A 27,132-nucleotide genomic window follows, 5' to 3' on the forward strand; every position below is an offset into this window, starting at 1 on the left:
ACTTGGACAGAATGCTCGTTTGGGCTTCTTAATGGAGAAATTGTGTCCTGCAAAATTCCAGAATGCCCTTCTTAGGCTTTCACCTTTATGTAGGTTCCAGGAATGTGGAGGTGACAGTTTGGCAGCTCGGCCTCCTTGTGAGTTTTTCCTTACATATATGAGGTGGCAGATTTAGGAGAGGCTGGGTCAGGCATAGTACATTTATGTACAAAAACCTGACTTTTTAATATGGCTAGTTGTTTCCAAATGCTTGATGTGGTTGGCCGAGGAAGATGGCTCGAAGTTTGGACCTATTTTAACCAGATTCTAAGCAAAACTGATAGGATTTTCTTATAATCTAAGCAAGAATTCAAGATATTTTGCATCAATTTTGCATGCGTATAGAGAAAATTCTGGTAAGGTCTTTGTTGCATTCGGGTTGTGAGATGGTATTCATGCCAGCGTCCATGCTTAGATTGATACATCATCCCACATCTTTTTCCTTGATTCAGGAATATCTTGGAGGTACCGGCAGGTTTGGTTCCAGACCATCACAATAAAGCAAATATTGCAATAAGCCAAGTCAGATGAATTTTTTGGTTTCCCAGTGCCTATAAAAATTATGTTTTCACTCTACTGTAGTCTGCTAAAAGTGTGCAGTAGCATTTAAAAAATGCTTAAAAAAAAAAACAACGCACATTAAAAAGCACTCTTGCTAAAAAAATGCTAGCCATCATCTGAGCTTTCAGCAAGTCGTAATCACTGATCATAGATCACCATAATAGGATAATAATGAAAAGGTGTGAAATATTGGGAGAATTACCAAAATGTGACGCAGAGACGTAAAACGAGCAAATGCTGTTGAAAAATGGCGCTGATAAATTTTCTTGATGTTGGATTGTCACAAGCTCTCAACTTGCCACAAACTCTCAAATGCAGTATCTGCGAAGCACAGTAAAGTGAAGTGTAATAAAACGAGGGAGGCCTGTATTTGATTGTCCAGTTTGGGGCCTGCTTTTGCCACGTTTGTTTGAGGCTCACCCCAAAACTATCTAAGATGGAAATACTTAGCTTCTCAAAATGAAGTGTCTAATACGGGACCTACAATGATCAAGAAGATTATAATACCTAAACCTGAGGTTGTTTTAGTCTTCCTACATTGAGAGAGTTCCTTGGTGAAGAGAAGGTAGTGCTGGAGACCACTGATGTAAGGCAGAGGCAGAGATGGCTTTGAATTCTTCTTCAAGCAAATGCTAATTGCTCTCACACTGTACACCTGTAGGGCACACTTTGAGGCCTAGGAAGTTAGAAGAGGTGATAGGCTTGCCTCTGTGGAAATTCTAGTCTTTTTATGGGATTCGAACCAATGTAAACAAAACAAGGCATTGTGTGGATGGCACTGTGACATAGAAGAGAGGGAGTCAGGAGGGGATTAAGGATGCTATTTCCAAGATAGATGCAGGGGCATTTTAGTGGGACATAAAGAGGAGGGGGTCACTTGGGAAGAAAGGAAAGGGGATAATTCCAAGTGAGAGCCACATAGATGGGTAAGAGCTGTGTATATTCAGGCTCTTGTTAGCATTTACAGCTTGATCAGGATAGGGGAAAGGATGGTGGGTGGGGAAGGCCGGTTTGGGATTCATTTATAGAAGACCTTGAATGCTAGTATAGTATGTGGGCTATTGAAGGAAAGCAAGAAGATTAATCAGACGGTAGGGCAAGGACATGTCTGCTTTGCAGTTGCCTTATTCTCAGCAGCTAGCATGGGCCATGACAGCAGATGTTCAGTGAATGTTGGCTGAAATGATCTGGGTGAAGAGAGAGAGGACTGGAGGGGGATAGGGTTGAGGAGGCATGTGGGACTCACAAGGAGGAACCCAAATGATCCAGCAGTTCATTGGATGAGGGGTGTGTAAATGCATAGGAAAGAGTTCCTAAGACATTGACCCCTGTAGCCTGGCAGAATCCTGGTACCGCTGATAGAAAAAGGAAACCTTGGAAGGGGGAACTTGCTCTTGATTATGGTGGCCATGAGCTACCTAGGGAGGAGGGAGTGATAGAAGGAAGAGGAAGAAAGAAAAGTAAATTTGTTGCTTCTCCATTTTTCTTGCCCTCATATCCATATCTTCCCTTCATCTCCTGCCAAATCCATACTCCTGCCAAGAGCCTCAAGGATTCTTTTACGTAAGACCTGTATTTGTGCCTTTATTCTCTACCCAGGCGAGGATGGACTTTGCCAGGCAACTCTTCCCATTTTAAAGAAGGCGTGTGACCTTTGTGTTAGTGTATGGAGAGAGTGTTTCTCTTCATCATTTTTGCTTGATTACTGCCATTACCTTTATATAGAGAGAATAGTGGGAGTTTGCAAATTATCTGATTTTTTACTTTTTCCTTTTTAAAGTTTTTTAACATTAAAAATAGGTACAGATTCTCTAAATTATTCATCAGCTGTGGAAACTTTGCTCCATTCTTTTTTTTTTTTTCCTGGATTTTTTTTTTTTTTTAACTTTTATATCATTTGGCCAATGACTGCATTAGGCCAGTGATTCCATATCCTTTTTGTGTTGAGAAATTTTGTGTAAACATGAGTCTGAGTCTATAATTGTTTTGAGAAACTACTGTATTTCAAAACAAATAATTTTTCCCATTGTTCATTATGTATGATCTAAATACTGAAATTGCAATGAATGCTTCAGTCAATGCAAATTATATATGCAGTTAATTTTCTTCTTTTTTTCCTAATGTGGCATATTCTATATTTTAATCTTTCCCCCCTTTAGACACTTGTCTTAAACTGCTGTAGTGGAATGGGAACAGCAATGATAGTAAGGAAAGTTAAGTAAACATGAAATTAAAAAGGCCATAGAGTACATTTTGGTAAACCAAAATATTGCTTGGTGGCATAAAACCACAGATCCATTCCAAAAAGAAAAAAAAAAAACACATGCGGAAATGTGGTTTTGCTGTCTGTCATGCAGTCTGTTTTCAACTGTCAGAAACATAACGTTGCTTTCTGGGGTATTTTTTTTTTTTTTTTCAAGTCTGACCACAGCTTTTAATTTCCTTCACTCCACCCACACCTCCCACCACAACTCCATGTATCTAGTGCTAATTTATGGGTGATTTAAATGTACTGACATAATCATCGACCAGCAGAAAGGTCAGCAGTTGTGGCAAAAGTTTCTTGTTTCAGACATGCTGGGTGCCAATTCTGTGCTTTTGGAAAAGTCTATAATCAGAACACAGTGATTGTCCTTGCTTTTGGACTTTTTTTTTCCCCCAAAGATTTTTATTTATTTGACAGAGAGAGATCACCAGTAGGCAGAGAGGCAGGCAGAGAGAGAGGGAGAAGCAGACTCCCCGCTGAGCAGGGAGCCCCATGCAGGACTTCATCCGAAGACCCCGGGATCATAACCTGAGTCGAAGGCAGACACTTAAGGACGGAGCCACCCAGGTGCCCTGGACTTTTAAATTGTGATCTTTAAAAGGTGGTTTTGAAATGCTTGGGGTGTTTGTTTGTTTGTTTGTTTGGGTAAAAAGGTAATATTAGGAAGAAGAATCATCCATGATCCTTCCACTCTGAGCTAACTGCTGACCTAGGCAGAAGGCCAAGGCTCAGGCCTTACTATCTCCACCGTTTGCACTGTGGCTGATTTAAAATTATGTCTGCCTACCCCTCATTGAAAGTACTGGTCAAGGTTCAAAGGGTAATACAAAAATAGACACGTATATGTTTTATTTCTTTTAAAAGTACAAAAGTACTAAAAGTACTTGTATAGTAAAATGAAACCTTAGATCTTTAAAATTAATTTTGATTTATTGGTAACTTTCTGGTTTATCTCTTTTGTGGGCAACACAATTGTAAATTTGTCTTCAGGATGTGCTTTTAATTTAGCCACTAATTCCCTGTGATCTTGGTAAATTAATTAACGTCCCCGAATCTCAGTTCTCATGCGTAACTAGAAAACGAGGGGATAGGACCAGATCAGTATGTTTCATAAAATGCTGGTGCCCGAGCCCCAGAACCTGGGACTTGAGCATGGGCATTTTCCTAAATGCTCCAGGGTGATTCTGATGTGCAGCAGGGTCAAGAACCGGTGAATTAAAGCAGTGCTTCTCAAACTTCCGTGTGCATACAAATCACTGGGGATCCTGTTAGAATCCAGTGCTCTTTCAGCAGGGTTGGAGTGGTGCCTGCAAGATGATGTCCAGGTGATACTGACGGTGCTGGTCCACTGACTGCATGTGCAGTGGCAGGGAGTCATAAAATCTTTACAGTTTCTTCCGTTTCTTTGTCATTACTTACTGCCATGATATAGGAGTCTGTATAGTACATTGGGGAGTCTGTGTGCTGCGTGAATCACACCCCTGGGTTAGGATGTCAGGATTGATCAGTAGTGTGGTATCTGTATAACCTTCCCTTGCTTAGATTCCAGACCTGCATCTCTGGAACAGTTCAGCCAAGCGAAGTAGTTTTTAAAGGAGAATCTTTTTTTTTTTTTTTTAAATTTTATTTATTTATTTGACAGAGATCACAAGTAGGCAGAGAGGCAGGCAGAGAGAGAGGAAGGGAAGCAGGCTCCTTGCCAAGTAGAGAGCCCGATGCGGGGCTCGATCCCAGGACCCTGGGATCATGACCTGAGCTGAAAGCAGAGGCTTTAACTCACTGAGCCACCCAGGCACCCCCCAAGCGAAGTAGTTTTTTTTTTTTTTTTTTAAAGATTTTATTTATTTATTTGACAGAGAGAGATCACAAGCAGGCAGAGAGGCAGGCAGAGAGACAGGAGGAAGCAGGCTCCCTGCTGAGCAGAGAGCCCGATGCGGGACTCGATGCCAGGACTCCGAGATCATGACCTGAGCCGAAGGCAGCGGCTTAACCCACTGAGCCACCCAGGCGCCCCCAAGCGAAGTAGTTTTAATAGCACCTTGCTTCAGGCAGCCTGACTCCATGCCAGCTGGGGGCTGGTGAGCTTGGCACATTGTTACGGAGAAAGGGGGCACTTTCCAGTTGTCCCTCCTCTGCTCACTGAGAACCCACTGTAACAGGTGCTTACACTTTCAAATTGTCTCCTTTCTTCTTCCCATCCTCCAGTGGCTACCCTGCCCAGATGGACCTCTTAGTTCCTGAGCAGTATTTTAGGTAAATGAAAAAAAAAAATCATGAAGTAGTACATTTTGTTCTAACTTGCTTTCTCATGTGAGCACATTCGATGCAGAAAATTTATTAAACCTGTTTTAAGCACGCAGAACTCCCAATTTTGAGGTGTATTTTGTTGTGGAAGAAACACAAACATCCTTGAGCGGTTACATTGGCCATGCTCTTCTCTAACCCTATCATTTAGAAATAAAAAAGTACTGTTCATAATTGTAGTCCTTTCCTTTTGTTTGCTGTAGCATGGCATCATACTGGCAGGCAGCGGGATCTGGTGGGAGGGCTCCGCTGAGGTCTGAGGTGTCTGCAGACCCGAGTTTTAGGCCTTCAGCTGTCCTTAAGTGGTTAAGTCTAACTGTGGCCACTTAGCTTCTCCATGTAAAGCAGGCAGGGATCAGAGAATGCTGCGTTTATTAGGGCTGCGTTAGAGAATTCTGTTGCCTTGAAGGAATATACTTACCACCTTTTCTAAAGTCCCAGGCAATAAGAAATTATAGTTTGCGATGTGGGAGTGTTGGTTTAGAGGAGTGTTACTCAGTGTGGTCTGTGGACTGGAGCAGGTCTGCGAGCACTTTGGCGTAGGTGGGCGTTAACAATAAGGAGCTTCCACCAGACTGTAAATCACACCCGTTTTTTCATTGCAGATGTCTTCATTGTTAAAAAACAAAACCAAAGAACGAAAAAACCCTACCTAGCTGAACTGAACAGTAGTTGATTTAACTCTGGCACACGACCATTGTCTTTCTGCTGCTGGCCAACAGTTTGAGGATTGGCCGCCCTTCAGTAGCACTGCTGCAGAATATGTAATCAGGCGGTTTATCAGGGTTGTTTTATTAGTTAGGAATAGACAAATAGAGGTTCATAAAATGAAGGTGTAACCTGAAAGATAAAAAAGTAAACTTAGAGGCAAGTTAAGTTAAAGGTAAAATCAAGTTCACAGTGGTAGGGACATGTGCAAAACAGTAAGTTAAGTCAAGGCACTTGACACAGATTCACAAGTGGGAAGCTCTTCAGAGTCCCTGCGGTTTATGCACTGGTTAGTGCAAAACTCATTTAAATTCTTCTGGAGTACTTCTGAATTCTTGTCTTAGAATTTGTGTTTTTCCTTTTCATCATCTATCTCCAATGGAAAGAACGCATTTTTGTAAGGCTCATATAACTGTTTTCTGTAGTCTTAAATTACAAGAAGCTTTGAAATTAAGCATGACTTCCCCTCTACGTCTCCTCCTCTCCCCACAGCTCGCTATTCTTTACTCTCTAATACTGTATATAACATTTATTGCATCCAGGGCAAGTAATCTGTTTACCAAGAAAAGAGGAAGAGAGATCCTTTGCCAGTGGCAAAACGTAAATACTAGAATGTCTTTTCTGGGTCATAGTGCAAGAAAGTGGAGAAACTGCACATTTTCTGGGGCTGGGCTTGTGAGTCGTTCCTCTTCCCAGTCGGGAAGCACTGTCCTCTGTTATCACTGTGCCAGCGAGTCTGCCCACCTTCCCCCCACCCCCTCCCCTTTAGATGTGCAGCCCTTCCCTGGTGTAATATAAATTAGTGAGGGATGCCTTCTTAATTGAGAGACAGGAAGAGCCTAAGCTCGAATCGATACCTAGCAATACAGCTACTCAATTTGTAGCACTATCTAATCTCAGTTCTGTCTTAGAACATAACTACTTACCTTGAGGGATTTCATTCATAAGTGTATCCTCATCAATATTTCTGCCAAGCAGATATGGGGCAGCTAGTATTCTTCCCATTTCATGGGTGTAGAAATGGAGTTCCAAATCACTTAGGGGTTTGCTTAAAGTCATGGTTCTGCTGGACTAGTAAATAGAGTCATCCTGGGATTTGGCACTCCGCAGTTCTATCATTCTCAGTATCTGGTGTGCTTTCTAGAATGTTTCATTATCTGAGTTCAGCTTTGTCCCTTTGGCTTACATAACTGCCCCCCACAACACACCTTGAAACTAACCTTGTGACTTCCCTATACTAATGATTGGTAGCACCATACCCAGGTTTTACATGTTGGGATTATGGGTTCCTTACTTCTCATTTCCAGATTTTAGGGAGGTCACAACGTGTTGCTGGTTTTCCCTGCACAGAGTATCTCCTTTGCTTGCCCCCTCCGTCACCAAGCCTTACGTGAGCTTGGGGAGCACAGGGAACACTTTGGTATCTGTCCATATTGGGTCATTCGTTAGGGATCCTTCTCCCCTCCTGAAAGTCCAGCCAGAATTCCCATCATGGCTCTTTCCGCTTCTCTGTTCATTTTACCCTTTACCTTGATGGTGACCTTATCTGCTCCGTTTGATAGATGGATCCCAAATTTTTTCTAGAGCCTGGATCTCTCCTCTGAGACTGTCCTATGAAACCGAGTCCTCATTTCCATTCAGTGCCTCAAAAGTACTTAAACTCTCAGTGTCCCCAGGTGACATCATTCCCTGCAAGCCTGCTTGTGGTCCAGTGATCTTTATCTCAGGAAATGCCAGAACCATCCACCCAGTTTCCCAGATGGAGACCTGGAGGCAGGTGATGATTACCTTTCCTTCTTGCTCATTAGCCACACCCAGTCAGTCATCCAGGGTCTCTTGGAATCTACTCCCAGTTACTCCCGCATCTATTTATTTCTCCAGCTATCTGAGCATGGTGAATCACTTAACCCAGGTTCTTTGGCTTTATCTGTAAAATGAGGGCAGAGTAATTCTCATAGAATTGTTCTGCACTGAAGTGAAATATCTGGTATGGGGGAAATTCCATGAACATTAGGATGACGACAGTGCTCGTGACCACGATTGGTACATTTAGCCGCCTTACATATTTAAGATGACTTTCACAGTGGTCCAGCCCGAGTGGAGATAATACCAGTACCTTTCTTTCACCTGTCCTGTTTGTTGAATATGAATGTCCCACGTTGATGCAGCAGTCAGATCCGTTTTGGAATGTTCTTGCCCTTTTCCCTGCTCCTCTCTCCTTTGTCTGTAAGACTCACTTCACCCTCAGTTACTCAGGGAACCAGAGTTCTCTGTTAAGCGATTTTAAATACCATGCATTTTGTATTTTTTTTTCCCCGTGTCTGTTTCCTTTGCTAGATTATGGGCTCTATAAATCCTGTCTTGTTCTGCTACTCCGTTTCTCAGACTATGACACAGTGCCTGGCGGGATAGGAGACCATTATTGGAAACAGTGGAATTAATATGGCTCACATGTACCTCCCCAAAGCCTCCGTGAAGACTTCAGCCAGAAGGGGTTTCATCCACCCTCACCCCCATTTCTAGGGCTCTTCTGTGTACCACCTAGGCCCCATATGCTGTCTGTTACTGTGTTTATTTGCATTCGGTCTTTGTACTGGATTATAAACACTTCAGAGTCCAGATCAATCCTGCATTCACTGCCGTTCCCACCATAGCTGCTGGCTTAGAGTAGGAGTGAGTGAATGACCTGGTATCTGAAAACGTCTTGTTGAATTCCCCAAGTTTGTAGCGCTATGGGATTTCATACTGTTCCTATTCTAAAGTTATCTTCCATCCTCCATCTTTCCTTTTGTGGTATGTTTCGTGGTTATAAATCTTTTCACCACCGTTCAAATATTATCAAGAAGGGGGTGGAGGGCCAAAATGTGCTAGAATGTCTTGAACTCCTGTTTGGTATTTATCATAGCTTTCCTAGGAATCGTCCTCGATAGGTTCTTGCTGCCTTGCAAATAAAGTTCAGGCTCTTCAGGGTGGCATTCAGGACCTAGCACAGGCTGACCCTGGGAGCCCTTTCTGTCCTATTTTCCACTCCCTTTTTTATTGCACAATAAAAGTACAGTCCCCTGTACTCTAGCTTAATGGTTTTCAATTCTGCCATTAGAATCACCTGGGGAGCTTTAAAATAATACACTGAGACATGGGTTCTGCCCTCCAGGAGTGAGTCCATTGGTCTATGGTAAGGCCTGGGCATTGGTGTTTGTGAAAAGATCCACCGGTGGTGCTTGTGTAAAGCCAGGCCTGGAAACCGTTGACCAGCTCAGCGTTGGCCACAAAGTGTGATCTGCTCTAAGAGCTTTGAGAAGAAAGGGTTCCGCAGTCAAGTTGGATTGGTACCGCCTTTTCTGTGCGCCTTTCCACATATTTGTAACTAGCGCTATCAAATGAAAGGTCTGAGGTGTTCAACAGCAAAGGAACCTGCTTAACTATATTTAAGCCCGGGGAGGTCATCTGGTCAGGGAGCCCTTTACGTGTATAAATACTTGTTAACAACATCTGCAAAATAAACGCTGTGTAGAAGCTGCTCTGGCGGATGCTGCTTCCAGCCTTATCTCAGCTTTTAAGTCAGTACTTTATGTGCTCTTCTTTAATCACCTCTTCCAAATCAGACCCATGCCCTGCCTCAGCCTTCTCTCTCAGAACCCCCATTTTACCTTCTGAAGCACTTCCCACATCTGAAATTCCTCTGCATCGACCTGTCTGTTTGCTTCTGTCTCCCACCCCTGCAGTGTGCACTCCACGACAGCGGGGACTTCTCTGTCTTGTTCACCCCTGTGTCTCAGCACCTAAAGTAGGCCTGGCAAATAGTAGGTGCTTAATAAATCTTTGTTGAGTGGACAAAAAGGCAGCCATACACTTGTGGTTTGGGCTTTTTCTAAGGTCCACATTTAAATATTTAAACTGCCTGCACAATTTAACTAAAAGCAGCTTGAAATACATTTGAACGGTATCTAGAAGTACAGGAACAAAAGGGGATGATAGTAGTTTCTTAAACATTTAATTTTCTCAACCTATCTCGTAGAATATTAAAAAAAGAAAAAGCAAAAGTAGATATGAGCCTGACTGTAGAGATAATGCTATTTTTCTGATTATAGAGAGGTGTGGGACTGTGGTGTGGGACTTCTTTTTTCTTTTTTAATTTTTTAACCAGCCTATTACAGGTGGCTTCTCCCAGCCTGAGGGAGTCCCACCTCTGTGAATCATGATGAGTTTGGGTGAGGCATCCTTGAGTGATGGTGGACGTTTGTGTGGGATACGTTGCACGAAGGACAAAAACACACAAAACCCGTCAGGAATTAGTACGTTCCTGGAAAAACATCCCCCTACAGTGAGAGTATTCAAACAAGTTTGTTCGGGATGGTAGGGAGGGGATTTGCATATTTGAAGCATGGATCCCAGCAGTTTCTGGCCTTTGTTTGGCAGAGAATGGAATGGCGTGTTCTCTGTAGGAGTCCTCATGCCGCCTCTGTATCCCTGGCTCCTGAAGCCTGCCTCCTGACTGTCCCAAGTTCTGAGTGGGATTGGCACGGGGAACTGCCCTGCACGTGTGGTGGTTCGTGTTTGACCCACTATACCTCGAATTACCAGGAACTGCTCTTTGTACTTCTGGTGAGAGCGTGGATGCCAGAGCATGGCTCGGGCCGGGCCCTTCCTTGGGCTGTGAGGTGTATCACCCCGCTTTACTCTGGAGATACCCTCATGGAGATTTATCTTGGTGCAGCATATGAGGTGCTCCCCCATTGTGCTCTCTAACAAATACCCCAGTTCTGGTGGGGGAGGGGATCAGCCATCTGGTGCAATTAACCTAAGGAGGGAGGTGGAGTGGCATCTCCTTTTATCCTATTTCTAAACTATATTTTAAAACACATGTCCTGCCAAGGTTTCAGAATGGAAGTTGTAGTCATTTACTTAGCAGTCAGGAATTGTCCAGAGTGAATTTGCATTTCCTTTGTTCCCCCTGTGATTACTTATTATTCTTTTTGAGCAGCATGGCATCCTAAATGCCAGAAAAGATGTGCCTTGGGAAGGTAAACAAACCAAGTCAGAGTATAAGCAGGTCTTCCAGATGAATATTCTTTTACGGTTGAAGTGCTCTAACTCTTCCCAAACAATTTTAGCGTGCTTGCAAAAGATTTTAGGAGATTCCTACCACCTAAGTGAACTGCAGTTACTTCTGTTCATTCAACAAATGTTTTTGAGCATCTTCTACTTACCATACGGGGTGGGTGGGGGGGTCTGTAGACAGAGATCTCTGTCTATACTGAGCCTGCATTCTATAGAACCTTGCTACCCAGGGTGCTGTCTGTAGACCCATGGCATCTGTGTCACTTTGGATCTTTTGGCTCCACTTTAGGTAAAGATTTTAACAAGATTCTTGGGTGATTAGTTCGCACATTCAAGTTTGAGAAGTACTATTCTCATTCATGTAAATAGAAACATGTGAGATGCTTTCAGACATTACAGACGCTGTGGAGAAAGGACTGTATGGGGCCAGAGAATGACTGAGAGAAGGAGTCACAGGATGGAGAGTAGAGTGAGTAGGCAACGAGCCTTGGGAAGATCAGGCACAGGGACTCTCCCTCATCCTTTCATTCTTTATTCACCCCCATTTTTTGGATGCTTTTCCCCTTTCTGCTCGAGGCCAGGTGGGGACCCACGGAGTCACTTGTCTGCTCTGCCTGGACCCAGTTGGTAGTGGGAGCATTTGGCAGAGCAGCATGAGTTCAAGCAGAAGAGGAGCATGACTTTGGTTTTGATAGGAGCTGGCTACTTATCAGAGTGAGAAAACAGTTTGAAGGGATGAAGGATATCTTGACAGTGATGACTTTGAAGACTTGAAATTTTATACTATTGTGACGGGGAAGGGGAAACCTTGGTAGAGGCCAAGGGGAGGCCTTGCTAGAATTGAAAGGACAAGAGAAAAGGAAATGCTGAGGAATGTGGATAGAGACATACGTTTTCCAGAAAATAGAGAGAAGAAAAAAACAGACAAGGAAGTCTTTAGCCTAAAGTAAGAGGATAGACTGAAAAATAGAGCACGCCTGTCAGTGTATAGAAGGCGGTTTATTGCTTTTCTTGGAGATAGGTTTCCTTGATGAGCTTATAAGGACCATTTGTGTTTTTATTTGTCTTACTGGTTTTTTCCCAATTTCCAAAGTTCCTCTGTCTTTAGGTATTTCTTACATATAGTTTAATCACATAGATCATGTTGGGAAAAATTAAGGTAGATGATCATCACCTGCTGTGGGTGATGAATATTTTGCTCCCTCTACTATTGCTAAGAATGAAAATGCTTAATTGTAAGTCAGCATCCCAAGGCACCTTTACACTTACACAGTAGGAAAGAATAAGGTGAAAACAGCTGGAGAGATTGATTGATGGATTCAGAGACAGGGAGAGAGAAGAGAAATCAGACAGTAGCTAGCAGGCCTTGCTGTGTGACACACTGGCCCGAGGAAATGAGATTTGCATGGGTGTCTTAGGACTCAGAGTAATCAGGTTCTCTGACCAGCTCAACCTTGTTGGGCGAAAGCTGACCTCACGCTCACCAGAGAAAGTCATTTTCTTTCCCTACTCCTGACATCCCACTTTTCCTTCCCATCTTTTCCCCCCATTTTCCCTGCCACTCCCCTCTGGTCGAGCTGAGTGTAGTCATGATAACTTTGGTTACATGTTTCTCAGACTTGAAAACTGAAATGATTCGACCTTGTGGGAGTAATTGGATGTCTGGCACAATGATCGTCATTCTTAACCTTGATAATACATCACTCTCAACATTTAGAGCTGTTTTTAAACACAATAACCAGAGCCTGGAAGATATGGTAAGGATAATAGGCATGTCGGGGATTTCTCTTAAAGACCTTAGAGAGCTCAAGAGATGAGAGGAAAGGGCACTTTTTTCTAATTGTGGCAAAAATGCTTCAGTAAAATGCAGCTTTACCGTGGGGATGGATTGGAATAGTTTGATGAAATGTAGATATATCGTCAGGAAGGGCATTGCCCTGTGTACTCTTGAGCTAGCATCACAAATAAATAGCACCTGTATATTTCTTTAGGACAAACAAATGGTGTACTTCAGGGTCTGCAGTGAACTGAACTATGGACTGGGTACTTAATGGCATACTTTGCACTCAGTAAATTAGCATAGATAGGAGTTCAAAACACAAAACAGATTGACATTGCTTTGAGGTGTTACTGTTGATAGAATCATTGCTTTAGTTCAACTCCCTAAAGGAGGTGGGATTGGGGTGTTGACTAAAAATTGGTTCATATCCTTAAAGGTAAGACTGAGTATTCCTAGGTGGTACCTCTTTCTTATTAGAGGGAAGTGGGATGATGAGAGCTTTTAAAAGTCTTAACACCCCCCCCCACACACAAAAAAGTTGTTTGAATTAAGTCCCTTATGGAAACTGATAGATGTTTTATCAAATTGATTCTCACAATGTTATCACTTCATTTATTGCTTTATTAAGCAATATAAAATATTTTGTGCAACATAAGTACCTGAACTAAAATAAAACATAGGCATCTGGTTTACCAGCTTGCCAGCAGTGCTGACTGTACCTTTCATCTAAATCTCTATGCCTTATTCCAGTTTGGCTCTTTTTAAAAATTTTTAATACAAAAATTAGTTTTATCCATTATAGTGGGAATTGTAGTAAAGTTGAATTTTGATGACAAGATAAAAACTGAGTTGTCAGTTTCAAGGAATATTGCTACTTGAATATTCTTCCTTAGGTTGAGCCTGGATTTTTAAGAAGTCGGAAAGAATTTCTCATTAGTCCTCTGACTTTTTAATCTAGGAGCAAGCAGGATCAGTTCCAGAAGCTAGGCCATTTCTTAGAAAATTTGGAACGGATCAGTGAACAAATGAAGATAATTTATTTTTGATTGAAATAAAAAATTACAGTCTTTGGTTGTATAGAGGTAAAAGAAGGGTGAGGGAGAGAGTTGCAGAATTTATTTGTACTTATTCCAAAAAGGATTTCAGGTAGAATAAGGAGAAATTTCTCTTCACCTTTTTGAAGTGTTTTATATAATTGGTGAATGTATGTTCTTGATAAACGCTTAATAAGACAGAGTCTCTCTTAAAACCGTTTTTGGCAAAGAAACTGCTGTAGAAAGCAAATTAATTGTGAAATGTTATTCAAGAATGTTTTTCTGAAACTGTAATTGTTTGTGTTTTGTTGTTGTTGTTTTCTGATTGGCTGCTAAAATGGTGTCCTAATTTGTTTTTCTGTTTTATTTCAACAATATTATGTAGGAGGTTGCTCCTGTTTTGATGAGAGACTAAAACTCCAAGAAATATTTTTTAAACCAATAATTGCTTTTGATACATCTCTTTGATTACTAAAATAAAGTTATCTGTGCTTTCTCTCAAGTTTATTATGTCATAAAAATAAAATTTGTTTAATTTTTTTAAGGAAATCATAGGCTGAAGTAATCTAAATAAAAATTAGGTTTTTATTATATTACAACTACTTGAGGGGATGTAATATAATTCAAGTGTAGGCTTAACCAGGTTTTTGTCTTACTCAAATGACTAATGTAATTTGTTATAAGTGATAAAATATGTATTTGATATTGTGTTCTTCAGTATTTGTTACTTTTTTAATCTAATGGTTGAATTGTGGCATTCTTCAGTGCATGATGTTGCTTTCCCATGATGCAAGGGAGTTAAAACATTTTCCAATAGTTCTTGAGTTGGAGTATGAAGAAAAAAGTGGTGAAAACTTCTTCCTTGTGTTTTTGTGTTCCATTACCAATTGGTTAGGCCACTGGACATCTCCATTTTGGAGGTGTTAGCCTGTCAGCATTCCTGTGCCAGGGGTTGAGTGCATAGCCAAGGTGTTTTCATAGACTGCCTTTTTCTAGAATATTTTGCACAGTTTGGGGGTGTGTGTGTGTGTGTGTGTGTGTGTGTAGGGATGGTCATTTATTGGTTCTTTTCATCGGAGGGTGGCATAAAGGTGGGAAATTACAGGAGGAGGAAATAGAGTATTGGTGAAATGAGGGTAGGAAAATACTATGTGTGAAACTTATTTTTAAATGACTGTCTTCATGGGTAGAGGAAGACAATCGAAATATCGAAAATTGTTAATGGATTCGACAAACGGCAGCTATAAAAACAAATTACTTTGTTATGATTTGGCATGAACAATTGTCCTTTTATTGGGGCCGTTAATGCTCTTTTGGAATATCGTGGGCATCTAAAGACAATAGTCTAGCAGCGTCTGTAAAGCCTCAAATATCACAATAACATCCAGCAGCCCTAACGGCAGTATTTCAGAATCTTGGCCTGTTTAAATGGGCTTCTCTGTGAACGTACTTGCTCAGGGATGCATGAGCCACATCACCTATAAATTTGATTGGAAGCTACAGCGCTGGCATAGGCTGATGGATAGCAGATTAGAGCCCTGATTAACCATGTGATTCGAAGACTAGGAATATATTGTCTAAGCAAGATTCATCAGATGCAATCAGAATTTCAAGTGGTCAGATGAAATTCAAATGTGTATTGTGGCTTTTCTTCCCCTTGCTTTTCCTCCTAGGTTGCCTTTTTTTCCCCTCCTCTTTCCCCAAAGCTGAAAAATACTTCTTTGATGAATCTGCTCCTTACCCTAAAGCTGTCTGTCTGTTACTCATCAGAAAGCAGGTCGCAGTTCAGTGAGCAGAAGAAAAGATTTTAATAGAAGCTGTGCCAAGGGCTGTAATGCATCATTTTAGGGCCCTAATTACATTACAATGACAAATATCAATGGTGACAACAGCAATAACCTACATCCTTTAATGGCTGTGCTGGAAAAGGAGTTTGGGCCCCACGCCATTAGATTAGACTCAGTTTCAAAACATAGGCCATTAGAAGTGTGTGTCCACAGTATTATTGGCTGATCACTGAAGCCCAGTGGAAAGGCCTGTAAATAAATGATGCCTCCCTAAAGCTGGGTCCTGTGGGACAAAAGAGGCAAAATTAGTTGACCATGGAAGCAGCAGTGTTTCCGAGGCAACTTTAGCTTTCAAAGTGAGGAATGACCTGCTTAATTTTATGAAATCACACACACATCCCACCCCCCTGCCGCCAATTAGCCTGACCATGAAAAATCCATTGGCATGACAACTTAAAGAAATTAAGAAGTCTTTTAAACAAAAGGAGACCTATAAAGAAAAAGTTTGCAAGAGCCTCCCCTTTTTTCTGTTATGTGTGTTAATATACGTGAATAAGTATATCAACTTTTCTACTTTTCTACATTTATTTTTAAGAAAATGCAGATTTATTATTATTTTTTTTTTTCCACAGTTGCTCAGACTTAAAATAGCCTAGGTCCAAAATTGAAGAGGCCAAATAAATACCTCTTGGTCTTTATTTTGCCTGATGAGTAAGTTTCCTTAGAGCAGTTTTTATTGCCTAGATTATGTAGGCAAGCTAAAGAACTCAGTTTTCTTATGTGCCCACACATTTTTAAACCCTCCTAGCAAGGGACTATTTTATTTATGTAAACAACATAATGAGGAAAATATGCTTGGCAGATGGTTCCAAGCATTAGAATCATCAGTTTGGTCTGCCCCAAAGTGTCTCATTATCTTTTATTCTCTCCCCCTCCATCTCTCCCTACAAAAAGCTTAACAACCAAATAAATGCCTTTGAGACGCAGTGCTTTCGGTCTGGTGAATGCTACTCTCTTTTCTCGGCTCACACCGGAATCTCACCCATAACCACTGTGGTATGTCCGTCCAGGTGGAGAGTGGTTCGGTGATTCCCATTGCAGCTTTTCATGGTGGTTTAAGCATCCTTAAAGGATAGCTAAATGCTCCGTGGGGTCAGTGCAGTAAATTAAATCAGGTCAGCACAGTTGGGTCCTTATTCACTGCTGTGTTACGGGTGCTGGGTTTTTGTCCATCCTGTTAGGACAGGCTGGGAGGGAAAGCCTGGGTTTGAAACTTCCTTCACGGTGCATTTGTGTTTTCTCTTGGCTGGCAAAGTTTTTAAGGTGCTGGCATTTAAAAGATTGCATAGCCGCAAAGTCAAAAGGGTGGCTGATGAAAGAAGGAAACCTAGATTGCGTGAGGAGAGTGTCGCTGTCATTCTGGTAATGACTTAGCAAGAAAAAGAGCATTTTTGTCCTCTTATAAAATGAGAAACTGACCCTGGATGGAATTTATTTTAAGAATGTCTCAGGAGAAGTAATTGCTTTACATTTTCTGCCTCTCAACACTTCGTGCCTGTCCTTCAGCCCACCCCATCATTTAAAATATAAGGTATTTTGCATGTATGTGTATCAAAAAACCATGTGTTTACATGTCCCCATCCTGAAGTATATAAGGAGCCATCCGATAATACAAATTAAGATGAACACCAGTGAAGCTCTGCGTAGGTTTTTAAAGAAAAGTTAGTAGTAGCACTTATTTCTTTGTTTTTCTTTTTCTTTTTTTCTTTTTCTTTCTCTCTCTCTCTCTTTCTTTCTTTCTAAATTTCTTTCTTCCTAACTTTCTTTCTTTCACTCACTGGAGCATCCTATTGATAGAAAATTTCTGTACTTAACAGAAATTATTAGGGAATAAATTCTGTATTATCTGATGTTGCTGGGACTTTGCAGGTCTGTAGTTCAAGAAAAAGTAATGTTCCCAAGGTTAGTTTCTGTATATATACAAATCCCTTTCTGCTAAGTGTAGGGAAGTTTTACCATGGTCTACCTCTGTACAGTGAAAACCCTGGTGGGACACATTTGGAAATTTTCAGGATTGAAGAAAACATGCTGTTCCCTATCAATTTATAACTTCAGGATCTGAGTTAATCATCTTACCTGTGTTGGTTGGGTGTTCTTCTTTTGGGAAGGTGGGGACTTTAAGCAAAGGCCACAAATGAAGAAATCCAGTGAGTTGCTGAGAGAAACTGGGATGGTAGGATGAATGTATCTTTACTGTTAAAACTCTGGAAAACTCAAGGTTTTATGAAAAACCATATTAGAATGAACAAGGGTCCTGTTGAAGGCTTTTGAAAACGGACTTCCAGTCATGAAAATTAAATTCCTTTTTATGTTGTCCTGGTGCTTGAAGGTTGACTTTTTAGGATGAATGCGGGTTAATAAATTGTGCTGTTAATGTGGCACTGTTGTCACTGCCTCCTTTTAATGGGCTTGCTGATGAGAATTCTCCTCTTCCTTAGGAAGTACGTCAGCCAGAATATAAAGTGTGTTTTAATATCATCCTGTTAATATTTTGGGAATTTGTAACCAGCTGACTGTTCTCTTTATTGCTTTCCTTTCATTTTTTTTTTTTTTTTTAAATGCAGGCAGAGATTGTCAAGAGGCTGAATGCTATCTGTGCGCAAGTCATTCCCTTCCTGTCCCAAGAGGTAAGGCAGTTGGTTTGAGACACTGGGCTAGAAGGTGCCATTTTAGTGGTTTTGCAGAAGAGGGATTGTGGAACTGACTCTTTGGCCATGTCAGTCTCTTGGTGTTTGTATGGCACATTTCTAAGATACAGTGTTCACATTCCAACTTCTACACCTAACATTCAGTGGAGTATAATTGTGTTCATATATGGAACATTTTCTAACGTGTGAAGCAAAATTCAATTGTTAAAATATCTTGCTGTTATTGGACGATGTAGTGTTGTTGCTCAGAATTATGACTGTTTTCCATAATGGCCTCTCATAGGGTGGATTGAAATGTTGCCCAGAAGGGTTTGTTACACGCTTTGGTCACTGGGCATTAAGAGTTGCCAGAAAGACACATCCATAGAAAGTGCTATATATAGTAAACAGACTAAGGTAACTTTTGGCTAGCTGCTTTAAAAAAGTTACTTACTACCTGAGGAAATCTTAACACTGTGCCTGCACTTGGAAAAAGATAGGCAGGATGGACTCTGGGCTCGGCGCTCTGAGTACCACAGACTTCGTGCCTCTCTCTCGCTCACCAGCGGTGGAAGCATACGCTGTCTGCAGACTCGCTCACGTTGGAATGAGAAGGTGCATTTCTCGGGGATGGTGGCGTCCTTATGACTTTTCTGGCCTCTTTTTGTTTGCTTGCTTGCTTTTGGTAGGCAAAGTTTAGGTGAAAGTGCTTCTGGATTACTGAATCTGTCATTTGCTCAGGTAAGGGCACCTGTGAAAAGGCAAGAAGCTAGCTAGCTAATGGAATAGCAGTGTGTCTCGGCCACTGAGCTTTGTGTTGTGGGCTAGAAGGCACCGAGGCACTTTCCTCCTACCCTTCACTTCTGTAGGTATGTTGTGGCGTTGCTTTCCAGGAGAGCTGCCCATCTGCCTGCCTGCCAGTGGGCATGTACTGATGTGAGCCCGCAGCGGGGTGTTTGAGCATGGGTGTATATTATAGATAATGGGAATTCCTATGTAAATTCTTACTTGGTTTGAACTCGGTTGGATCTCAGTAACCATGGGTACTTTTCATCAGGTAAATATCCCACAGAGAACTCCTATTCACGAACCATGGATTTGAGTTAACATCCGTAATTCAAATGTTCTTCTGGACCACAAACAACAATGGAGGAATTGTCTTTCTTGTCCTTGAGTTGTGACCACAAAACCACTACCCACTATATCCGCATTTGCCTATTTCTGCTCAGGATTTGCTTGTGACTAGATTGGGTGGAGTTAAAGAGGCCTGTTTGCATTTCTTTAGGAAGCCTGGCCGTGCTTGCCCAATGCAGACCAGTGTGTTTCTTAGTTGAAGCGGCTCTGCTTTATGGAGCTGGAGGATGGGGAGAATGTGTGTGCAACCCACAGAGCTGTAACCGTGTGAGGTGTTATACCCCAGGTGGAGGGAAGAGTTTGAAATATCCCTGGGGTGGTATGACACTTGAGGCCTTTGCAAGCATAGACAACCCCCTCCCCCATCTGTAATCACTGGTAGATCTTACGCCTATGGCATTTTTGCAGAATCTGTGGGGTTATATGCCAAAGGGGAAGGAGGTCTTGGGGGTGGTGGTGGAGCTGATCTGCAAATAGGTTGTTTTCCCACCTGAGTTGTGTTGTTTGTGCTAGGTAGGAGGCCTAGTAGGAGGAGAACGTGTAATGGTAGTGGTGCCGAGCAAGAGCGGACTGGAATGAATTGGCTAAGGAAGTAGTTGTACCCCACAGAGGAAAGCCACAGGGAGATACTCGCAACTCCTTCTCTCTGCTTGAGGCTGGGAAGACAGCATCATGATCTCACCACTTATGGTTTATTTCCCCAATACTTTTGACATTTCTTGGTTAAAATCCTTGATTTGTGTGTAACGGATGACCTGTGTCATAGTTTTCTAAATCCTTAATATGTGTATGTCTTTTCTTCTGCTTACTTTGGATTTAATTGGCTCTTCTTTTTTCAGTTTCTTAAGGTGTGCGTCTCTCTTTTAATGTGTGGGCCACAAACACGTTTGTTCCTGTCCAACCCAGGCCTCTCTGATGTTTTGTGTCTGAACATTGCCCACCTCGTTTCATCTTCTGGGCATTCTGTGAGCATCAGACTTGTCGCTTCTGTCCTGAGGCCAGATGGACCGTAATCTGGAGGGAGGGAAGGAGGCAGGTTATTAGAGGAAGATGAATTCTATTTCCTGTCTCTTCAGAGGCATGGAAAATCACTCTTGCATGGCTGCGAGCGTCACTCGGTGCCAGGACTGAAGGCTCTTAATCTGATCTTTTAACACCGGCTCTCTGTGTGACAGTCTCACTGCCAAAACGGCAGCTGTGGCATTAGAATTTATTTTAGAACATTTTTATTTAAAAATGAAATGATTGTATGTAGAAAAAAGAAGAGCATTCCTTGAAGACTAGTACATATAAGGTACAGGACAGTGGTTGGAGGGGGTTTTTTTGGGACTTTGACGGGAACAAGAGGTAAATCCACATACCTTTAGAAGCCCGTTTTAAATTTAGCCTCCGTGTGCTCGTTAACGTACCTGCTTAATACTGCTTGTGGTTAGTATACCACATTTCCTAAAATTTAAAAATTACACATATAATGCTGAATGACAACTATTAAATAAATTTAGTTTTAAGTGCCAGACTTTTTTTGGAAATAAGTTGTGTAATTATGGTTCATAAATACTTAAAGTATGTCTGTGTATTGCAGGAAGCAATCATAAGATATTTTCCTGGTAGATTTCACAAAAACATTTTTTAGAATTATAGCCAATGTATATTTTAATGATGTGTCTGTTGCACTTACATGTGACTACTTCAGAAGTCCCAGGCGTTAGACAAAGATAATTGCCAACTTTTGTCATTAAAGCAAGTATCACATAAAATTTTTTTTCTTTCTTTTTTTTTTTTAAGATTTTATTTATTTATTTTGACAGCGAGAGATCACAAGTAGGCAGAGATGCAGGCAGAGAGAAGGGGAAGCAGGCTCCCTGCTGAGCAGAGAGCCCAATGCAGGGTTCAATCGCAGGGCCCAGAGACCATGTCCTGAGCAGAAGGCAGAGGCTTAACCCACTGAGCTACCCAGGTGCCTCTAGTTCTTTTTCTTCTTCTTTTTCTTTTTTTTTTAAGGCAGGGTGAGGCACACAAGCAGGAGGGGGAGGGGCAGAGGAAGCGAGAGAACCTTAAGCAGGCTCCATGTTCTGTGTCATGCCTGACACAGGGCTTGATCTTGCAACCCTGAGATCATGACCTGAGCTGGAATCAAGAGTCAGAGGCTTAACCTTTGCCGCCCAGGCATCCCTCACATACAGTTCTAAAAATTTTATAGGATCCCTAATACCAGAGTTTAAAGAAGCCTCATGAGTGAGTCCTCACCTGTCTGAAGCTGTTTTTTTCTCCCACTTTCTTTTAGATTTTAGGAATGGGTAAGACTGATCTAGATTCTGTTGCCGTCAGGTTTCTTCTTTAAAAGGCAGATCTCGATGTAGTAAGTGGGGAGTTCTTCTCTCTCCTGCTTTGGGTCTCCTTTGCAGGAGGGGAGCTATAAATAATCAACTCCCCGTTGGCAGGTCCAGAAGCAAGAGATGCCAAAATGATGACAGTTGGATCTGGGTCGAGTCCTGGCCTCCCTGTTACAAATTACATGGCTTACTGTAGCCAAGTAAAGCTGGGTGACCTTTTTAGCAAATGGTTTGCCTCTGGAAGCCTCAGTCTCCTCACCTGTACCTGAGGTTAGTGTGCCATGCGTACTTGGGATCACATGCATCCAGCGTGGTGCCCAGTAAGCCCCTCCTGATGCTGGGTCGCCGCAGTGCCTGCTGCAGCAGGAGCAGCAAAGCTCTGAGTTTCCTGTTTGAGAAGACGTGGAACCAGCCCTCCCTCCCCTCTTTACTCATTACCTTTCGAAGAATGAATTGGTTATCTTCCTCTCGTCTGTCGTCCTTATAGAGGAAAAAAGTGTAAATTAAAACTGAAGTTAGGGCTGTGAACTAGCTAAAAATCTCAGTGAGGCGTATTTGGTAGCCCTAAGGGTGATTTCTCTTCTAGCTCCAAAAATTAATTTTCTAGTGTAGCAAACACCTGTCTCTCCCCAACGAACAAGCAAATATCCGGACGGGGACAGCCCTTCAAGGGGTTCGGCCTGTAGAGCTGACCTCTGGAGGAGCCGTGGTTTGGGATGTGGTCTGTGTTTTGCTCACGAAGCTATCTAGAAAAACAAACTTCTCAGTCCACTTGGGGACTGGCTCTTTTCCAAATATCTGGCTGCTTAGCTGAAGTTAGTTTTGTTTTTACACGTAGTTTATGGATGCACTCTCCTTTTTCATCAGTGATTTCAGATTATCTCTTGTAGACCGTTAGACCTTATGAGGCTACAGCAAAATTGAAGGATGCTCGTAAGTAATGACTTGCCTGCAGGACCCCTCACCCCCCAACTCCTGTTTCTTGTTTCTTGAGTTACTTAAGTGGAGGCAGACCTGCTTTATTGCTGGTGGAGGAACCCTGTCGACTTGTTCTCCCAGACCTGAGGCAGAGTGATGGCAGAACCCCCAGCTTTGAGGCCTGGGCTTCCTAGTCAGCAGCTGTTTCTTCCTTGTTTGTGAAAATATTGATTTTATGGGAAATGAAATGAATAATTTAAATCTTTCTTTTGACCACATTTAATAGTCCTCTGGTCATTAGAAATTTTAGGCTGTAAAAGGGAAATCAGGAGTGAAATTTTTAAGCCTTTTATTTTTATTCTATATTTACCTAGGGAAAAGAGAGTATTCCAACTTGAAGAGTTTCTGGTGCGCATTTAATTGTGATTCAAAACTTGGTTTTTACTACCCTGATAGCCTATCTAGTGAGTAGAACCAACTAGTGTCTTCCTCTGGAATTATGCAGATTTATTTGGGTGCTTTCCATTGCATTTAAATAGTAGAAAATAATACATAAGTACATAATGGTATAATACGTGCTTCTTTAAATTCCAATTCCAATAGCAAGAATAGCTATGATACCTGACTTTCTGTTTTGTACATGCCATAAATTTGGTCCTTTTAATTTGATGGCAAACAAACCCCTTCTATGATATGAGATATGAGTGTATCTCAAATGCTGCTTTTTTAGTACCTGGGTTAATATGGTGCTGAATTGCTCTGAACCACATTTTGCATGTATAGAATAATTGTAAAATGGACATTGAAAAATGTGATCAGTCACTTTCATATTGTGCCTCAGGGAGGAAATGAACAAAATGCAGTGGTTACTTGCACTGGTGGCAGTGTTCTCGCCTCATAATGGCACCAGGTTAACTCGTCTTATTGCTTGTTAACTTTGTAAGGAACCACTGGCTTGTGATAACATGGTTTGATGTAGGTGAGCTTGGCTGAACTCACCAGAGATCCCCTGATAAGTATGCGGTGACACCCGCAAGACCATCTTCAGAGATCGTTTATTAAATGCCAGCAGCCTTCATAGGACACGTCTGCGTTCCCGTCAGGGCCATTTTGTCAGTGCTGGTAATACATTATGACAGTGCTATAAATCTAAAGGATGTCCTGAAATGACTAATACACCTAGATTGAGGCTTTCATGAATTTTGTCTCGTTTTTGGATTCTTACATTGGACCACCTTTCATTTAAAATCTGTTTTTTTTTTTTTTCCCTTACAAAACTGACTGAAGCATCAGGGAGCATAATCCTGTCTCTTGTTCCGTGGTTTGGCCAGCTGACTTCTTCTATGTGACTGAGTACTTTAGTGACAGTTGCGTATTTGGTGAGATACTTATGGTGACATTCTGGCCTGCTTGCCCTCAGTAAGTAAATGGTCCTCAGGAAGGAGAACGTCTCTGCAGGTTTCAATGTCAGCCTCCTTTCAGAAGCAGCAATGCCAACCCTTACCTATATGTGTTGAAAAAATTAACCTGCTTTCGAGAAACCTCTCATTTCTTTGCTTTTCAGTTAGGTGGTGATTGGATTATTACTGGATTATTACTTTACAATGCTTTAAGTAGTGCTTATAATATCTATTAAGGTAGTCATAGCCATGTGTGGCTATTTAGATTTAAAACTAATCTGGGGCGCCTGAGTGGCTCAGTGGGTTAAAGCCTCTGCCTTCGGCTCAGGTCATGATCCCAGGGTCCTGGGATCAAGCCCCACCTCAGGCTCTCTGCTCAGCAGAGCCTGCTTCTTCCTCTCTCTCTGCCTGCCTCTCTGCCTACTTGTCATCTCTGTCTGTCAAATAAAAAAGTAAAATCTTTAGGGACACCTGGGTGGCTCAGTTGGTTAAGCAGCTGCCTTCGGCTCAGGTCATGATCCCAGCGTCCTGGGATCGAGTCCCACGTCGGGCTCCTTGCTCATCAGGGAGCCTGCTTCTCCCTCTGCCTCTGCCTGCCATTCTGTCTGCCTGTGCTTGCTCTCTCTCCCTCTCTCTCTGACAAATAAATAAATAAAATCTTTAAAAAAAAAAAAAAAAAAAGTAAAATCTTTAAAAAAATGAAAATAAAATTAATCAAAGTTAAATAAGGTTACAAATTAAGTTTCCCAGTCACATTAGCCCCCTTTCAAGTGCTCAGTATCCACTGGTAGGTGGCTAGTGGCTGCCAGATTATCAGCACAGATTTAGAAAGTTTCTGACATCGTAGAAAGTTCTCTTAGAAAGCAGGGACTTGAGAATTTATTGGATAGGTCAGGCAAGAATGCTCTGTCCTCGTGTGGGTCAGAGCAGTGAAGGTGAGGCTAGGTGGTCAGTAGGAAAAAAGCCTTGTACAGCACTTCCCAAGCCTTAGTCCCAAGTTTCACAGCTAAAATTGTTTGGAAAACCTTGCATACATATTCAGTTTCTGAGATTTGAAGCTCAGAGAAGACCTGCCATTTACCAGGTATTGGCAGAATTAAACCCGGTGGGTTTTTTGTTTTGTTTTGTTTTAAGTAATACCTGATTTCTTGTGGGACTAACATTTCTTGGGATACTATTAAGAATGGCCAGTTTGAATTTAAAGCTTATTTGGGTCAGCAGAGTTGCTGAAACAGGCTGAGTGGGATTTTAGCCTGACTTACTGGGCATGGACTGACACTTGCACTCAGATTTGACCTGCTTAGCCATGCCGGCAGTATTCTGTCTTACCACCTAGAGCACCACAGAGGAGCGACAGAGGAACGGCCAGAGGATGAGTGGCCTAAAGCCAGTGGCCTAGGGATATTTAACTGGGGATATAGAAAGTGAAAACAAACATTAGGTCATTTTCGTGTGCTTGAAGTGCAGTCCATTGGAGGAGAATGTAGAGGCAAAACTGGGTCCAGTGGGAAGAAGTTGGGAGAGGTAGCTTTCTAATAATATTAGAGCCCATTATCCCCACATAGGAAAAGCTTGTGCATGAGGTGGAGAGTTCCCTTCCAGAGGATATTATCAAGAGAGACTGACGTACTGCTTGGGGGGAGGGTATGGCAGAGGAAACGCATCTGTTGGATATAGTAATGGCTTTTGGCCTGTGGCTGATACTACAAGGCCACCCTCCCAGTCCCCACAGCCAGGGCACCATTTAGAAATCTGTAGGCTTTTGGGAAGGTGGAGAGGCTTTTGTTGGTCAGTTTATAGTTACAGTGCTTGGGGCACTACTGCCATCTGGGTCTCATGTTCTAAGGCCTTTACTAGTTCTGAGCAAGTGGCTTTTTATGTACATGTGGCTAATGAGTCCTGTTGAGCAGGAAAGGGCATTTGGTCCAAGTTCCAGTTTATCTTTCACTCTAGAGTATTGTGTTAGCCTTCTGCCTGTTCTCCCTCCTGTCTGGCTCATCTCCCTGTCATCCAGTTTCTTTACTATTCTTTACTATCCCAGGTCTATCTTACTGAGATGCAGAACTGATAACACTCAGCTTCTTTAAAATTTCTAACAAAAATTTCGCCCACCTGGGGACATCTGGGTAGTGCGGTCGATTAAACATCTGACTCTTGGTTTCTGCCTAGGTCATGATTTCAGGGTCATGAGATTGAGCCCCACTCAGGCTCCTCACTTAGCTCAGAGTCTGCTTGAGATTCTCTCTCCCTCTGCTTCTCCCATTCATGCACGTTCTCTCTTTCTCTCTCTCTCAAATCAATCAATCTTTAAAAAAAAAAAAAAAAAAAAAAAGAATGCCTTACCAGGATAAAGTCCAAGTTTTCTACATGTCATGCAGAGCCTGTCAGTGTTTGGCCTCCTCCTGCCTTACACATTTCACTTCCGCTAGTACATGGTTCTAGAGAGTATGCCTGGGCCCTACCCACGTGACTTCGGGCTCTTGCCTTTGTTGTTATTTTTGTGAATACTTTTCCACTTAAAGTTTTGCCTGTGTGTTTTGCCCTGCCCGAGAAGGCTTTCATTCCCACCTCGCTTTTTCTCTCCCAACTCTGCCCCTTAGCCTTGCAGCCGTCCACGTTGGTTCTCTTCCTTGACAGACCCGCGCCTTTCTCCTCCAGGGACCTGGCCCAAGCTCTTCTCTCTGCCTGAGATTCTTTTCTCCTTGCTTTATCCACAGAACTCCTGCACATGCTTCTGGTCTCGGTTGTTGGGTCAGCTTTCCCAGGGAGTCTGCCCTCAGCCCTCAGATTCCATTAGCTATTTCCCCAATAAGTGATTGCATAGCATCCTGTAATTTTCTTCATGGAAATTATGCTCCCGTTGTGATATTACTGAGCCATGTGGGTGTTACTCATTCACTGTCTTGTTCATGACTCTAGTCTTGGTTCCTGCCACAGTCTCCTGGCACACAGTAGGTTCCTAATAAATAATTGACTGAATGAATAAGCAAACAAAGCCTTTCCTGATGCTCTAGGAAGTATGCTGGGCATGCCTTCCTATAACCTCTCCTAGTATTATTTCATGTCTTGGCTTTGCTATATAATATAAGATGCTCTATGTCTGCGAGTTCCTTTTGAGGA

At 42.1% G+C, this 27,132-nt stretch overlaps 1 protein-coding gene across 12 annotated transcripts in view; it reads left to right on the forward strand.

Annotated features, from left to right (window-relative positions):
* TLE4 (TLE family member 4, transcriptional corepressor) overlaps positions 1-27,132 on the forward strand; it is a 143,929-nt gene that overhangs the window by 17,978 nt on the left and 98,819 nt on the right. For 9 of the 12 annotated variants that reach the window (XM_047699612.1, XM_047699613.1, XM_047699620.1 and 6 more), the window contains one exon: positions 18,165-18,227. The exons of the other annotated variants lie outside the window; for them this stretch is intronic. In XM_047699612.1, coding sequence (XP_047555568.1) covers positions 18,165-18,227 — 63 coding nt within the window. The remainder of the gene's footprint in view (positions 1-18,164; positions 18,228-27,132) is intronic. 12 annotated transcript variants of the gene reach the window in all.

This window comes from Lutra lutra, chromosome 13 (genome assembly GCF_902655055.1).
Source record: "Lutra lutra chromosome 13, mLutLut1.2, whole genome shotgun sequence".
NCBI classification, from domain to species: Eukaryota; Metazoa; Chordata; class Mammalia; order Carnivora; family Mustelidae; genus Lutra; species Lutra lutra.